This window comes from Leptonotus elevatus, chromosome 7 (assembly GCF_054856555.1).
Source record: "Leptonotus elevatus isolate MCC_2025b chromosome 7, RoL_Lele_1.0, whole genome shotgun sequence".
Classification (NCBI taxonomy): Eukaryota; Metazoa; Chordata; class Actinopteri; order Syngnathiformes; family Syngnathidae; genus Leptonotus; species Leptonotus elevatus.
This window is the reverse complement of record NC_141245.1, coordinates 13,559,068-13,575,628: the sequence shown is the minus strand read 5'-3', so window position 1 is coordinate 13,575,628 and position 16,561 is coordinate 13,559,068. Positions and strand designations below refer to the sequence as shown.

Here is a 16,561-nt window from a genome sequence, read left to right as displayed (position 1 = left end):
AGGGAGTTGTTACGTCCATGCATGCATTTATGGATCTTGCTTTGTCCCACAACGTTGGAAACCTGGAATGGTCCAAAATGTATGTAAGATAAATAATTGGTTTTATTGGTGAGTTAATGGATTAAGTCCCTTTGTCCTTATAGATGTTTGTGTGTGTCTGCGATAGGTGAGGTTCAGGCCTTCCACGAGGATCTGAACGGGAGGCAACACATCAACGAGATCTACAAGTTTAGCGTGGACAAGCTGTATGACATCCTCTTCACAGAGTCACAGTTCATGAGCGATTTCATGGAGCAGCGGCGATTCTCAGGTCTGCATTCATCAGAATCTCAATCATCTTTATTGGCCAAGTATGTAAAAACACACAAGGAATGTGTGTCTGGTCAACAATGACAAAAAAGGACAGCTTTGCAAAGATGCTATTTATTAGCGATATTGGGCATTTTGACAAATATCGGTAAAGGACCGCTTAGTAGTCTACTGATATGCCCGATGTAAAATACACAAACTCAGCACTGAACTAAAGCTATCATTAACATAGCATTTATCATCCACTGATGCCATCACACCACAACAGGCAAGGTAAGGTATTTTTATTGTTTAAGTACTGTACTGTACTGTAAATGTAAATAATATAAATTAAAATGGGAATTTTCTGTTTTTTGGAGCTTGGGAACGGATTAATTGCATTTAAATTATTTCCTATGAGAAAAAATGTTTTGGAGGTTGAACAATTCTCAAAACTCCAAGGTACCACTGTATATCTAAAACCATTTTAATCTCAGGGAACTATTTATTGAAATTTTTAGTTAACTTTATAACAGATGCTGCTGACCCTGGGAACCTTCTGTACCATTTGTTTTTGTTCGACATTAAAACAAATAATAATAATAATAATGTGAAAGTTTAAGATTTCAGGTGTTTTTAAATTTGGGGGGAAATATTTACTGTAGAAAACTATAGAGAGCTGTGGTATTTACTTGCTTAAGTTTCCATTTAACTTTTTAAGACGCACTGATAACATTAAAAGCTCACTGAACGTTTTGTTAGAAATTTAAAAGGATGTCAAGATTAAAAAAAAAAAAATCTACATTTTAAAAAGTCTGAAAAAGTGTGCAATTAACATGTTTTTTTAAGGCATTACAACAAGTCAAGATTGGCATTTTTATTTTTTTATTTTTTTGATACCAATATTTTTTCCCCACTTTTTTCTGAAAATTAATATCGGCTTCAAATATTGGTTATCGCCCTCCTTGACTACTAATAATCGGCATCAGTATCGGCCCTGAAAAAAAGCATATCGACCTATCTCTATTATTTATACCATCTCCAGACCCTGTCATAAATGATTGATCTACGGGTCTGTCTTCCATTTTTGTGTGTTCAGATGTGGTTTACCACCCATGGAAGAAAGAGGAGGCCGGGAACCAGACGAGGGAGATCCTGTACACCATCTCACTATCAAACCCTCTCGCCCCCAAGACAGCCACAGTCACTGAGACACAGGTATGGTCGGCATATCAAATCTACAAAATATTCAACAGTAAATCTAAAACGCACCTTTCAGACTCTGTACAAGGCCAGTCAGGAGAGTGAGTGTTACATCATCGACGCTGAGGTCATCACGCACGACGTCCCCTACCACGACTACTTCTACACGCTCAACCGCTACATGCTCACCCGGGTGGCCAAAAACAAGTGTCGTTTACGGTGAGATTATCAAATAGCTTTTCGTTGTCTTGTTTCTACATTGTTAGCATCAGTCAGATCAAGTTTGCTTCTATATTTGTCTTGTAGGGTATCCACAGAGCTGCGCTTCAGGAAACAGCCGTGGGGATTGGTGAAAGGCTTCATCGAGAAAAACTTCTGGAGTGGGTTGGAGGAGAACTTTCGCCAACTCGGTAAACCTGAGTTGTATTACATGAGACATGAAGTGTGAAGTGGTCTATGCCGGTAAAATTGTAACTCATAATGTCAAAACTAGGGGTTACAAAATGAGTGCGTTAATTTTGAGTTAAAGTTCCTTTAACGCCACACATTTTTTTAACATACGATTAATGACCGCCCCTTCCTTGGAAAGCCGGTACTGGGGGAATTCCAGTCGCAACGCAGCAGACACGCCCACGTCAAAATTTAACAGTAATACATTTTGTAATAATGCATATATTTGTGGAGACTGGGGTCAAGTTGTATTTTACGATTTTTGAAATGTGCAGAAGTTATTTCATGTTAAAGATTAGATAGCTCTTAATTTGAAAAGAATGAAAAGAAAAATGCACTAAACCGTCATCAATGTCTTACAAATGCAATTATGCCATCTCGTGGCATAAAAAAAGCTGTCCTGCCATTGGTTCAGAGTATTCAAGGGCCAATAGGATATCTTATCTTTACAGTCGGCTGGGGTAAACTTTCAATTGATCTTGTTTAAAAACGCACTATATAAATAAAGATGAATGGGCTTGACTTTAGTAGTATTTTTTCAGTATCAAAGCAAGAACATTATTTATAATGAATCGGGTTGAATTTAATAATCATAATAATAATGCATCAGATTTATATAGCGAAACTCAAAGAAGTCTCACAATGGATACATTATTCCATATTCTAGGGCCTGAGGTAGCTGGGGCATTTTTCTTGTAAATGCTGAGACAATTATTCATACTAAAGTTATCCATGACAAAAAAAAAAGAAATGTTTAATATTTTATGCTGATTATGCTTAATATTCTGGAACTAATTATTAGACATGATTTTTTTTTCTCAGACCAAAAAGGTTTGCTGTCTTTCATTCGGCAATTACAAACTAGATTAGGGGTGTCCAGATCTGGTCCATTTTTTTTTCAGAAGCATCCCTCCTCCAACACACCTGATTCAAATGATAACTGCAGAAGCCTGATGATGATCCTGATCATTTGAATCAGGTGTGTTGAGGCGGAGGGAATCATCAAAAACTTGCAAGATAGTGGCCCACAAGGACTGGATTTGGGCACCCCTGAACTATATCATAATCAGAGAAGCCATGATTCCATGGATTGCTCTGTTGTCATCTCTATACCACTAACGCACATATTTTGCATTGTTTTATGATATTATGTGACGTATCTACCACTGTCGTAGTCCTCCATATATTTTATTTTATAGTGTTACATCTCTGAGCTCGCAGAGCGAGCAGCTCACCATTCACACTCAAACTTCGAGAACATGTCTTTCTCAGAGGCAGAGCTGTCCAAACTGGAGGAGATCCTGACCGAGGCCCACCAGCTCTCCCCGAAAGCCAAAGTGGGGAAGAACGCCACGGTGAGGCGGAAGAAGAGGCCGACGCCCCACACGCGCAGCCAGCATATGGATGAAGCCCTCAGTCCCGTCACCACGCCAACGGACGAGGAAGTGATTCAGCGCATCAAGCAAGTAGCGGGCTCCACGCAGACCAGACATCAGAGTCCGGAGCACCGTCGCCTGCCCGCAGGATTGGCTCTATACAGCGTCTCCAAACTGCTGCTCATCATCAGCTTTGTGTATGTTAGCTCATCATAACACACATGCACTGGGAAAAATACTCACGCCAGACACTTCTTTCGGTATATCTGCATGATTTATCCATCATTCGTTTTCTAGACAGCTTGTCCACATTGGGTTATTGTATGGGGTGCAGCCTTTCCCTGGCTTTGGGCGACAGCAGATAATAACAGGACACAAAAAGACGAACAACCTCACCCATGGACCAATTAGAACATATATGTCAATCCTAAGGGACAGTCAATTCATTTGAATTGAATCAAATGTTCATGCTAAACTGTGTACCAAAATTGCTGATTATCTTCACTTTGAACTCATTCACTGCCATTGACGCCTATAAATGTAAAAAAAATATATCATTTTAACTATTTCTATGAGTATAACATTTATTTCCCACTTTTGTTAATAAGAGTATGAAAACGTAGACATTTAAAAAAATATTTATTTATAAAAAAAAAAGAAAAGATTATTAAAGGCGATTAAATTGTTTAATTGTAATTAATCGCACGACTTCACTAGTTAACTAACAATTAATCACACATTTTATATCTGTTTTAAATGTACAAAATTTTTTTACTAGGTTTTTATACTCCTGTTAACAAAACTGGACAAAAATGTTAGACTAATAGAAATAGTTCAAATGAATTGTTGACGTCTATAGCCGTCAATGGCAGTGAATGAATTAATAACATTGCGATACTGCAAGCATTTTTCATTACTTAACAATATTTTAAATAAATTGAACAATCGGTCAAGAAAGAAACTACTTTGATTGACTTATGATTTTTAAATTAGTTATCCTTCAATTTGTTGTGTGCCTTATACACTATGTTATACTACAGTAGCGTTTATAAATGTACTTGATATGGTTTGTTCTCACGGCGCTCTTTGGGAAACCATGATTGCAATATGGCCCGCAAAATTAGTTTGACACTACTGATTTTCACTCTTTAATTAGGCTAACATGAATGTTTTGGGTTGTGGGCGGAAGCCAGAGCACTTGTGCAAAATCCACCCAAGAACGGGGAGAACATTTCAACTCAACACAGAAGAAGTGGATATTTAAACCCTGAACCGCAGAACTGAAAGGCAAACTTGATCAACAACAGATCTCCACTTAATGAGATCCAATGCAAGAGCTGTATGTATGCATTGTATTAGATATGATACGAAATATTGGACCATACTATGACAATAATAAACACATTTATAATTAGTACTTAATAATTAATACTCACTAAATACACCAAGCAAAATGTTGGTCCATTATCTTTTTTTTTTTTATAATTGTTTTTATTTTGCAGTTTAAAAAAGGACAACAACAACAAAAGGGGGGGGGGGCATCTACTTGCATCAGGGCAAGTAGAGAAATGGCCAACGTGGTCCAGTGATTTACAATACAAAAAAAGAAAAGTGTAGTTGACATGTTTGTAAATGTGCATTACCACCACCTGCTGGTATCCTGTAATAATATCTCCAGCATGGTTAACATTAGCTTTTACTGAGTGCTATTGTAGTTGGTGAATTTCCTCAAATAATTGCTGTTATCCACCTACATGCATATGTAATTCAAATAGAGAATAACATTGGCTATTTGGAAAAATACATCAGAATTTATGATGCAGCTGTTGTATTGGATTGCTCACATGTATGTAATTTTGCATTCCAGAGTGATACAAACAGGTCATTAGCTATACAAGTATTCTTAAAATCCCTTTTTAATAACATGATTTTTAATAACCTTTGTTTCCCTGATATTTTTATCTGATTAAATTTAAATTTATTAGGATATATGTTGCCATTGAGTATAACCCCTCTTTCCTCTCGTTTCATTGCGACCCGTAGGATTTGTCTAAGGTACATGTAGTATGTTTATTTGCTTGGGCAACAATAACCAAAAGTATTTTTTTTTAAGTTAGTTTACAGATATGCATAACATCATTCCCAAGAAAGTGATTGCTACTGGACTAATGTTGAATCCTATTTCCTGTCCACTGTCAGTCTGATCCTGCTGGTGTTCCTCAATATGATGCTCTTCTACAAGCTATGGATGCTGGAGTACTCTGCACAGTCTTTAACTACCTGGCAAGGTCTGCGGCTGCATGAAAGGTTGGCACACGCGCACGCACACATAACGTATATCGTTCTGGATTGTTGCCCAGCAGGCAATCACACAAATGGATATGTACTATAGCATGAACACATACTGTATGACCAATGACTAATATGACCGGAACCCATTAAGCGTCTTGAATGGCTTCTGGACTGAACGGAGGCTTCAGTGGCCATGCCTCGCTAATTGCTAAAGTGTGTTTGTGCATGTGCGTTTGTGTGTGTTCCCAGTAAACTTCCTCAGACGCAAATGGAGTGGGCCCAGCTCCTTGAGGCGCAGCAGCGTTTCCATGACGCCGAGCTGCAGAAGTGGCGGGAGATAATCAAGTCATCCGTGGTACTACTCGACCAGGTACTCGCACACTGAATAATCTGTGAACGTAACGCTGAAGTGGGATGTTATTTATTTTTGACACAATAAGAACATGCACACCCTGAACAGGATAAGCGGTACGGTTCATTCCATGCCAAATCATCCAGTGGGTTCAACCAAGCAGATTTTGAGTTTAATGAAACTTGGTGTACTTGTTGAACGCAAAATCTCAAATTTTGGGGGAATCGCAGCAGGGCTTTGGGAGCCATGGCTTGGCAAATTTGGACATTTTCAGCAAACAGAGGCATGACCGCCTTCCTTTGAACGCTGATATCTCAGAAACTGCTGGGTCAATCTAAAAAAATAAAAATAAAAAATAAAATAAAAAACAAGTTTTGTTGGAAAGGGAATTGAAAAAAGAATCCAAATGTGCAATCATTCAATGTTTTTGTTTTGCAGCGATAAGGAGTCAAAGTATCCGTACCTTCAGATAATCAACAATATTCAATGATAGATCATGAGGGCATTGTTGCTTTGACTCCTAATTACTGCTAAGCAGAACATTTTACATCTCTGAAACTTTTTTGTTTTAGAGAAGATGTGAGATGTTACATTTGAATCCAATTTTTTTAACTCTTTTACTGCCAATCCCAAAAAACAACCCCACAGTGCCAGACGATTTCACGCATTTTCACTCATCTTTCAAGGCAAACAGAATATTGTGTGCTATGACTACATAAACATGGTGAATGCCATATGAAAGATTGGATTCCATTCTTTCATTAGAAAAAAAAAGTATGTTTCTACCTTATTCCGCTCTTTAGTAATCACCATTTGAAAATAGATCATTTGAGTGACATCAAGCGAAAATAGAAAAATAAGGAGAAAACAAAAGCTTTTTGTGAAAAGATTTTCTGCACAACAGTGACTTTGACACTAATATTTTTTGTTTAGTGACGCTCTGTGAATTCGATTTAATGAGACAAACACTTTGATCATTCACGTCATCCATGAAAACGTTCTATTTCCTAATATCCGCCATGTTTTCATGTAATTTGATACCCGGGAGCCCATTAAAAAGAGATACAATCCTGCCATCTGCTGGCCATAGTTACTGGGTGTTTCGGGCTTTTCACAATCCCATTCACAAGACTTCACTGCCTATTGAGAAAAAAAAAACGTAGTTGACGTCAATTGACGTTATTGGCAGTATACAGTGGGCGTTTCCTTAACATAAATTAACGTTTATGGCGGTAAAAGAGTTAAGGTCACATGATCCACAAGGTTAATTTCAAGGTCAAATTATAGGTCAAAAGGTGAAGTTGGTCAAATATGTACCAATCATCTAAATCAGTGGTTCTCAACCCTGGTCCTCGAGTACCCCTATCCAGCCTGATAATGATCTTCAGCTGTGTTGGCAGGGGAGACATGGAAAACAAGCTGGATAGGGGTACTCGAGTACCGGGGCTGAGAAACAATATTCTAAATCACTGGTCTCAAACTCAAGTCCTCGAGGGCCACAGTGATGCATGTTTCAGAAGTTTCCCTCTTCCAACACAATCAATCAAATGATCCAGATCGGTATCAGGTTTCTGCAGAGCTTGTTGATGAGCTGTCCCTTTAAATCAGGTGTGTTGGAGATGGGAAACCTCTAGAACATGCAGAACTGCGGCCCTCGAGGACCGGAGTTTGAGACCTATGTTCTAAAGCAGATTTGGAATATTTTGTTGAATTCCCTTTCCAACAATGCGTTTTGACCTAGCAGTTACTGAGATATAAGGGATCAAAAGAAGGCCACGCCCCCTTTTTGCCCAAAATATAAAAATTCGGTAGACCGTAGTTCCTAAAACCCTGTTCCGATTTACCTGAAATTTGAGATTTAATGTTGCGCAATCACTATCAACAAGTAGAGTAATTAAAATAGTTTTTTTTAAAAAGGTGCTCCTGACTATAAGCCGCGCTAGTTAAATTTGGGGAATACTTGAGTTTATTACACATATAAGCCGCAGCCAACTGTAAACCGCAGGTATTTTAATGTTACCGCACCGGGTACTTTCTTTTTCGTAATGAGGGCGCAAATTGTCTCGCTCTCATTCTGTCTCTCCTACTGTAAATGGGCTCACTTGGTTTGGTTTGCTCTGCCTGACGCTCTTGTGCGTTCTTTATAGTGCGCCCCCCTGTGATCTGATGGATAAGCCGCACCTTTGTATTAGCCGCAGGGTCGAATGCAAGTGAAAAAAGTAGCGGCTTGTAGTTCAGAAATTACTGCTCGATTTAACTAATTGGGGGATTTGACATCGAATGAACCATGTAGAGGATGGATGGATGGATAAATATGCAATCATTGGTCATAATATTAGGAACACCAGCACAATAGTGCTCTTCGGGGGTCCTAGTAGTTATGGGAAAATGAAGCTTCATGAAGCACTTGCACTTTTTTGACTCCTCTAGATGGCACTCTTGGTTGAAAGATGCAGTGGAAATGTAATCAATTTCCTTTGCACTAGCCTTTATATTTAAACCAAGAGCACCATCTAGGGGAGTCAAAAAATATCACAAGTGCTTCATGAAGCTTCGTTTTCCCATCACTAGGTCCTAGGTATACCACATAATTCGACATACTTTGGCCTGAGCTCAAAACAGCAAACGGGTATTTTTATTATGTAAACAACAAACAAAAATCTTGAAATTGTCACTAAGGTGCTTTTCTCTTTATTCCCGTCCTGATCAGATGAAAGACTCTCTACTGAACCTCCAGCGGGGTATCGGATTGAGGGACTACAGCTCGGAAACGGACGACAAGAGGACTCACTACCACTGACCCGTCGCCACAAACAAGGCCATGAGGGCATGCTGTGCAATATTGGACCGCTTTTGTTTTTTATGAGTCTGTATGCAGGGAGATAACGGGAACAGGAAGAGGGGCGAGGGGCGGGAACGCAGACGGGAATTGAAAAGATGTCTCCAGCAGCACCGACGCCATCCTACTGTAAGCCATGTGTGTCATCCTGGAGATCAGGCAGGGAGACCGAGTTCACACTTCTGCATGCGTTTAGACATCTTACAGCAACTCCTGTCAGTATTCACGTGGTTCCCATTCCAGTGTGTGTGTGTATCAAAAACAACTGGACGAGGAGCGACAGGGTTCAATTGGAGAGTTCTAAGTCTTTCTACTCTCTCGACTGTTCCTCGTGGTCCCCCTAGAGGTCCTCGCTGCAGCGTCTCTTTTAGCAGAGGACACCCGACTGCAGTTTGTTTGACCATCATCTTGCAAATCTGGTCTGAGTGGTCTTTGTCAGGGCTGGTTCCCTGTCAGACAGCCAAATATGAAGACGACACAATCTGCTTTGACAGTGTTTGTTTCTGCACAGTGTTAATGAACATTTCCCAATCAATGATGGTCGAATGTAGAAATAGAATGTATGTTCCAAATAGAAGACTTAAAAAAAAAAAAAAAGAGAGACACTGCAGCCAAACTAGTCGGGAGATGTCTTCTTACGTGTTTTGTTACTAAACTGTGACTATATCTCTTTAGAAGTGTTTCAAATTAGAAAGAATTCTATGATTATATTTGAAATATATAAGAGCATTTCATTATTTAATATATATATATATTTCAAAATATATGAGCATTACCTATATTTATTGTTAATTTATGTACATAAGAAATGAGAGCGCTAAAGCTGTTAAAGAATTTCTAAAGAAAAAAGTTTTCCTCTTTAAAAAAAAATGCATGCCAGATATGTCTGTGACATGTCCAGTGTGCAAGTACGAGTCTGCATTTGTGCGATTATATTCGCACGCGTGTGTGTGTGTGTGCGTGTGTGTGAGTGTATAGGGTGTGACATTTTTACCATTCCACACGTGTGTTTTTTTTCCGTTCCTAGTTCCTGCAGCCAGACGGCCTTTCAAAAAAAAAAATCAAATGCTTTGGGAGGCAGCCTTGCATTAGCCCCAAACACACTAAAGTTTACAAGCAAACCCTTCTTCTAACATTTCAATCAACAGTTTGGAAAGTGATATCAATCCACTTGCTGTAACCAGTGGTGTTTTTCCATGGAAAAGTAGCTGTCACTTAAGACAGCTATGTGCTTCACCACACACTCGACACTTTAACACTATACACAAGTAATAGCCACGGTTGCTAGGTAGAATTCCTACCTACCAAAAATGATTGCTCCCCAAGCCCAACAATACATTTGTAATGCACGGGGCACATTCACTATAATGTTTCCATCATAACTTGGGGCGCAGAGCTTTCCTGCCCCAAATAGCAAAAAAATAATAAATAAAATAAAATAAATGAATACATGGCAAGTTGGCAGTGCCCCAGTTAATACATAGGACATTATTCCCAAAACAGACTTTTAAAGACTATGAGATGACTTGATTTATCGTATGTATACAGAAAGGGAAAATGCCCATTTTAAGATTGCAATTGAATTGTACAGATTATACAGTGTATTATAGAGGTTTTTTGTTTTATTTTTTAAAGTGTTAACGTAAAGGGAAAAAATAAATATGAGAATAAAGTTGTATGAGGGGAAAAACTCACATTTCACAAGAATGTAAAATATTTTACACATTACAGATTTTGCATTACAAGAATAAAGTCAGAATACAGTATTAGAATTATTTTTTTAAACTTAAGATTTTGTTTGACTAAAGTTGCAATTCTGCGAGAATTTTTAAATGCGAATAAAGTTGGAATAGTAGGAGAAAGAATTAAATTTATTTAAAAAAAAAAACATTTTTAAGAGAAAAAAGTCAATCAAATCAAATCAAATTGTAATTTTACATGTGGAAAACAATTATAAAATCATGAGTACTCAAAATTATATCACAGAAAAGTAAAACATTTTCCCTCAAAAAGTAAATATTTAATGTAAATAAAATTCAAGTGTAAACTTTTGAGAGAGAGAAAAAAAAACTTTCGGAGTATGAAGTCTTAATAAAGTAACATGAAAAGCTAAAATCAGTATGAATAGTTACACGTATAAAGCCATAATATTATGAACATAACATAAGAATGGATAAAATTAGCACTCTAGATGATCTTAAAACAAAATATTAATACTTTTATGAGAATTTTGGTTTTAGCTCCTTAAAATTATGGCTATTTTATCTTTATTCTTGTAATATTAAAACTTTATTCTTTTATTTTGTAACAATTTTTCCATAACTCAACGTTTTGTTTTTATACGGCCGTTACACTCATTTGTCATGTTAAATATTTAAAACGCTTTAGTTTTCTTTATTTTTGAAATCACTATAGCACCACCTGCTGGATCTGCTGGGGCACTGTCACACTTGCCCCAAATTCAAAATGGCCACCGGAGGTAACATCACAAATCGCTTTGTCCCAACATGTCACACTCTTCGTTTCAAGTGCGCCAATTTGTTTTCAAGTGTTTGTCTGGGATGCCACGAAAGCATGAGAATGAACGGAACCAAATGAAAGAATTCTAGAAATAGTCATGTTAAATGTTCAATGAAGTATTATTACACGTGTAGTAGTTTGGCTTCAAGAGCATGACTAGAAGAGAAACCCTTTTTATCTGAACTTCAGCCAAACTGAAAGCACTTCCAAACCTCCAAAAACGTCCTTGTATTCAAATCATTGAATAAAGAAGATAAGAGAAGCACTTTATTCCAGCTTTGATGCGGTCGCTGTTATTTTCATTTTGGTTTTGAAGAGAAATACTTGAGCCCCCGAAAAGTATATTTCAGCATTCTTCTCTGTGTGTGTTCTATGTGCTTGTGACGTATAGGAAGGAAAAGGAATCTTAAATGTTTATGTGAGTGAGTAAAACGGATGAACTCCTGCTGTGTGGGGGGCTCACTTAAAGGTTCATTTTGCTACGTGTTACACCGCTACATGTTTTAATATCAATATATTAGAGAAAGAGAGAAACCACAATGGCATTCTTGATGACACTGAAGGGTTATAAAGAGAATCTATGCTTCATTTTTATGATGGTACAGAATGTCATGAAAAATGTGAATTAAGAACTATTTTTACCTTTCCAGATGATTTTTCTTTGTTGTTGTTTTGTTTAAGAAACACTCAAGTGATCGAGCTGGATAGCAAGTATGACTCGGACTGAGTTTATTTCAAGGACAATTTTTGACTCAATGACTCCCATTATGTTCAATCACTCTGTTTTTTCTATTTATTTTTTTACAACAAATCTCATTTCCATTACTCCAGCTATACTATTGAATAGTATAGGCTACTGTACCTGCATTGTATTAAAGATTGTATTGTCAGTGCACAGCAGTGGAACGCTTTGATGGCATTCATAGGCGTTATTCAGCATATTATTTTATTTTTTTAAATGACACCCTTTGTTAAAGCAACAGTAAAAAAAAAAAGAAGAATGGAGGCGTTTGATTGAACTTGGCTACACTATACATCACATTGTATTCATGCTGCTATTTTTCATTAGAATCAGACATCTTGTTGGTATTAATTTGAACTCATCCATTCACGTAATATATATTTAAAAAAAAAAAGATTATTAAAGCAACAGCAAGAAACAATCCGGGCTAATGCATTACTATATATCTTCAAGGCACTGTGGAAGTCTGCATTAAGAAGCTAATGAATGTATTTGTGTATGGTTAGCAATGTCCTGGCTGGTCCACAAACGTTACAGACCACTACATCACGTGATCTGTGGTCTCCATGGCAATAACTGATACACAGGTTGCTTATCACAAGCCAGTCTGCCATTCAAAAATAACTCATGCCATTCAAAGGGGAAGTCAATCCCCAAAAAATGTTGACAATATTTTATTTGTGAACTTGCTCGACTAAACATGACATTAATAATTAATATTACATTTGTGGAATATGAGCTATGAAGTCAAATCCAGCCGTTTTTATCAATCTCAGGGGGCGGCCATTTTGCCACTTGCTGTCGACTGAAGATGACATCAATGGTTCTCAGGGCTCAGGCAACGACCAATCACAGCTCGGCTGTTTTCTGAAGCTGAGCTGTGATTGGTTGTTACTTGAGTATCATTGATGTCAGCTTCAGTCGACAGCACGTGGCAAAATGGCCGCCCCTAAAATGGATAAAACGGCTCGATTTTGGTGATTAACCAGATTAATCAGAATGTCATGTTTAGACTAGTAAGGTCACATATAACAAATTATTGTCAAGAAATGTTTAAGGTTGACTTCCACTTTAAGGTCAAATTGTTACATATTGTTGCTTTAACATGGGAAATAACCACTGATTGGGTTTAAATTAACAGTTCTACTGTATGTTTACTTTTCTTTCTTTTTTAGAAAATGTTTTGATATTCTCCAAGGAGAATTTTAGTAACATTTCTACACAGGATAAATATATACTGTAAGTATATGCTGTGTGTGTGTGTGTGTGTGTGTGTGTGTGTGTGTGTGCGTCTCCAATGTGCGCAAACACACACACACACGATCTTGAGAAAGAAACTCAACCTGCGCTGCGCGTAGGCTTTGCTTGACTTGCTGATGATTTATGATAATTTTTTTCTGCCTCAGAGAGACTAAAAGACAAAGTGGCTTTCGGGTTCTTGTGGAGTAGAGACTGAACGTATGAATAAAGATATAAAGCTGATACATTTGCTCTCTCTGTGTCGACCTTTCTCTCCATTTGAACAAGCGCGACCTCGGGAGAGTTGAAACGCTGCATCGGTGGAGACGAAGATGAAATATTCATCGAGTGCTGCACTTCCCAAGAAGAAGTACAGTACAAAGACAAACTTTAAAATATTCATGTCAAAATCTTTGTTATTTGGGGGTTGATAGCAAAGCGGGTCCCCGTTGGCCATCTGTTATATCGCTTTGCACTTTCAATAATCCTCTCAATCTCTAGTCAATGACCTCATTTACAGCACAACTTGAACTACATCAGGAATCAAATATCTTTTGGAGAATATTTATTAGATTTAACTGGATTTATTTTTGTGAGGGGGGAGGGGGGGCTTATTCTTACCACTACATGCAGCACGTTAGATTCATTGAACACTCTGGGCCCTATTTTCATGCCCAGGGCAAATTTCACGCAAAGCACAGTCATATTGTGTGCATGAGTGGACGTTTCTTTTTTTGGGGGTAATTTCTATAAATGGCTGCAGTTAGAAAGGTACGTTTGCGCCATAGTGGGAGTGAACACAGCCAGCTTACTACCCGGCCAATGAAAGTGGCTTCACGCAGTTTTTCACATGTGTCATGTGACGCTCCACGCCGACTACGTCGTAAAAAAACAAATGATGGATAAAAGAAGCAATAGAGATCAGCAAATAGGGACGGGACACACTAAACCGGGACGAAGGAACTTTTCAACATTCCCACACATGGGATCCACTTCTTTGGAGATCATCGAGCAACGGAGGGCGTAATCGGCGTGGAGCGTCACATGACAGCTCCGCCACGCCGACTACGCCCAGGAACATCAGCTGATAAGGCACATCACGATTATCAGTTTGACAGCTTCTGAGGAAGGCGGCAGTCGTCACCAAAATTAGTCAAGGTAAAGCACAACTTTTTTTTGTCTTAAAAAAGAAAAACCACAAGACAATGCAGCAGGAATAGACTCACTTGAATCCATGCAGGAGATTGAAGTGCACAAAGTACTTTTATAAGGAAGTACACAGGTGGTCAGAATTGGTGCGGCTGCGCCTCAATTTGCACCACAACTTGGACTTGGTTTCACCTGGTCTTAAATCCAGTTTGCTTTCAGGTACCAACTTAGAGGGTGTGTCAAGGACATGTAAAGAAAAAACTCCCTTCCTCTGCCAGAACGCCAAGCATAGCACATTCCCAAAACAAGGTCAACTAGACTTGCTCCGATACGAACATGTAGATCCACCAGTTTTTACGCTGAGTGCACACGCACTGGCTATGAAAACAAGTACAGCTAAGTTCATAGCTGTGAATGGTTGTGTGTCAAATTCCCTATAGCGCCCTGAGATTGGCTGGCGACCCAGTCCAGGGTTGAACCTGCCCTCTCACTCAAAACCAGCTAGAATTAGCTCCAGTTTACTGGCATGCAACCTGCTATAGAATATGGACAATGAATGCATGCTTGATTGTTTGGGATTATTTGCTCAGTACTATTGAAAGAAAATAATTTGTATGCTGATTTTGAAAGCAATGCAAATTGTCCGTCTTCATTGCTCCAATAAAGTTTCGACCATTAAAAATGTGACAAGTTCATTTCAATTCTGAATAGGATGATTCAATTAAATACCATTAAATATAATTGTAAAATGTTTTAATAAACAGATATGCCATGTAAAATTTCGTTCTATCAACCACCCCCCCCCCCCCCCCAACCCCGCATTACTGGTGGGAGTGTCCATGTCGGAGTGCTGTGTAAAGTCTTGTCCAGCACATTCCAAAAATTCCCAATGGAGTTAAGGTCTAGACTCAGTGGTAGCCAATGCATGTGTGAAAATGATGTCTCATGTTCCTTCAACTGCCCTTTCACAGAACATTTGTTAAAAGAAAACGCTGTTCGTTCAGCGGATCCTTCACGTAGTCAGCACACCGCGGTTTTAGGGCTCACTTAGCACAACTGATCAGAAAACACAAGCTTGGACAGTCATCACTGCTTTTTGTGCCCATCGCTCCGGATTCATCAGACCACATTGAACATCGCTCCATATTCTAAAATGAAGCCTTTGTGCTCCAATTGCTGCAGCGTCAAGTTACGCTCTTAAGGCAACGCAGCTGTTTACTGCCAATCTATTGAGTTCTTTGTATTGTGCGCATGGAAAGGATATTGTTTAACAAAAGGCCGCAGGTTTTCTCAATGGATTTGTATTTTTTCAGGAGACATTTTTTGATAAACATCCAGGCTCAAAAAATTCCACTTAATGCAGCATTTTGCCTAAAGACCATACCACTCGCTTGTGTGCAGTGAAGCCAACGTGAGTTCAAACAAGTCCAAGTTGGCACATGCAACATGAAATTAGATTGATTTACGGGTGTCAGTGCTGGAGCTCATCTGTAAGAAACTGGACTTTGGAACAGGAGGCTGATTGTTCAAGTCTGGACAAAAACATTTACAACTCGCTGTTGGAGAGATGCTAGGCTCCCATCCTGACTATTGTTGGGATGCCCTTGAGCAAGACAGTGACCCTCCCCCCCAAACCTCAGCGTATGTGCTTGCATGCCATGAACGAAAGGACTGAAAATAGAGCTCATCGTTCGGGCTGCTCCGTAAAATATGGCTAAAAGTGACAATTATTGTTCTGTGATAACAGAATGCACCAAATTCCCTATAGTACAAATAGGCCAAGCAATGTAGTGTGATCACCTGCAGCCAATGATGGCCAAGAAGGCGAATCATTTGATGTTCGGGCGTGTGTCTTGACCGCCGCTCAACACCTGAGACTGACTCACCAAACACTTCGGGTTCGATCGAACCTATGGTAAGAACAACATCAATTGTCAACAAAATACACTCCCGTTTATGCTTGTATAAGGTTATGTTAAAAAAAAAAATCAAGGGTTGTGAATACTTTTTTAAGGTACTGTACATGTATGTCTCTGTCCTGGCTGCTCAGAATTTGTTTTCATATTTCTATGTATATCCTCACAATTATGTGATAACCACAAGTCCACCAT

General features: G+C 38.6%; 1 protein-coding gene across 11 annotated transcripts in view; it reads left to right on the top strand.

Annotated features, from left to right (window-relative positions):
• The window catches only part of gramd1bb (GRAM domain containing 1Bb), a 101,184-nt gene extending 87,638 nt beyond the window's left edge, over positions 1-13,546 (top strand). For all 11 annotated transcript variants that reach the window (XM_086079828.1, XM_086079833.1, XM_086079832.1 and 8 more), the window contains 8 exons: positions 167-310; positions 1,388-1,506; positions 1,568-1,710; positions 1,798-1,901; positions 3,214-3,514; positions 5,517-5,624; positions 5,859-5,979; positions 8,672-13,546. In XM_086079828.1, the coding sequence (XP_085935954.1) occupies positions 167-310; positions 1,388-1,506; positions 1,568-1,710; positions 1,798-1,901; positions 3,214-3,514; positions 5,517-5,624; positions 5,859-5,979; positions 8,672-8,761 (1,130 nt within the window). In that variant the 3' untranslated portion in view covers positions 8,762-13,546. The remainder of the gene's footprint in view (positions 1-166; positions 311-1,387; positions 1,507-1,567; positions 1,711-1,797; positions 1,902-3,213; positions 3,515-5,516; positions 5,625-5,858; positions 5,980-8,671) is intronic.
• Positions 13,547-16,561: the final 3,015 nt, after the last annotated feature.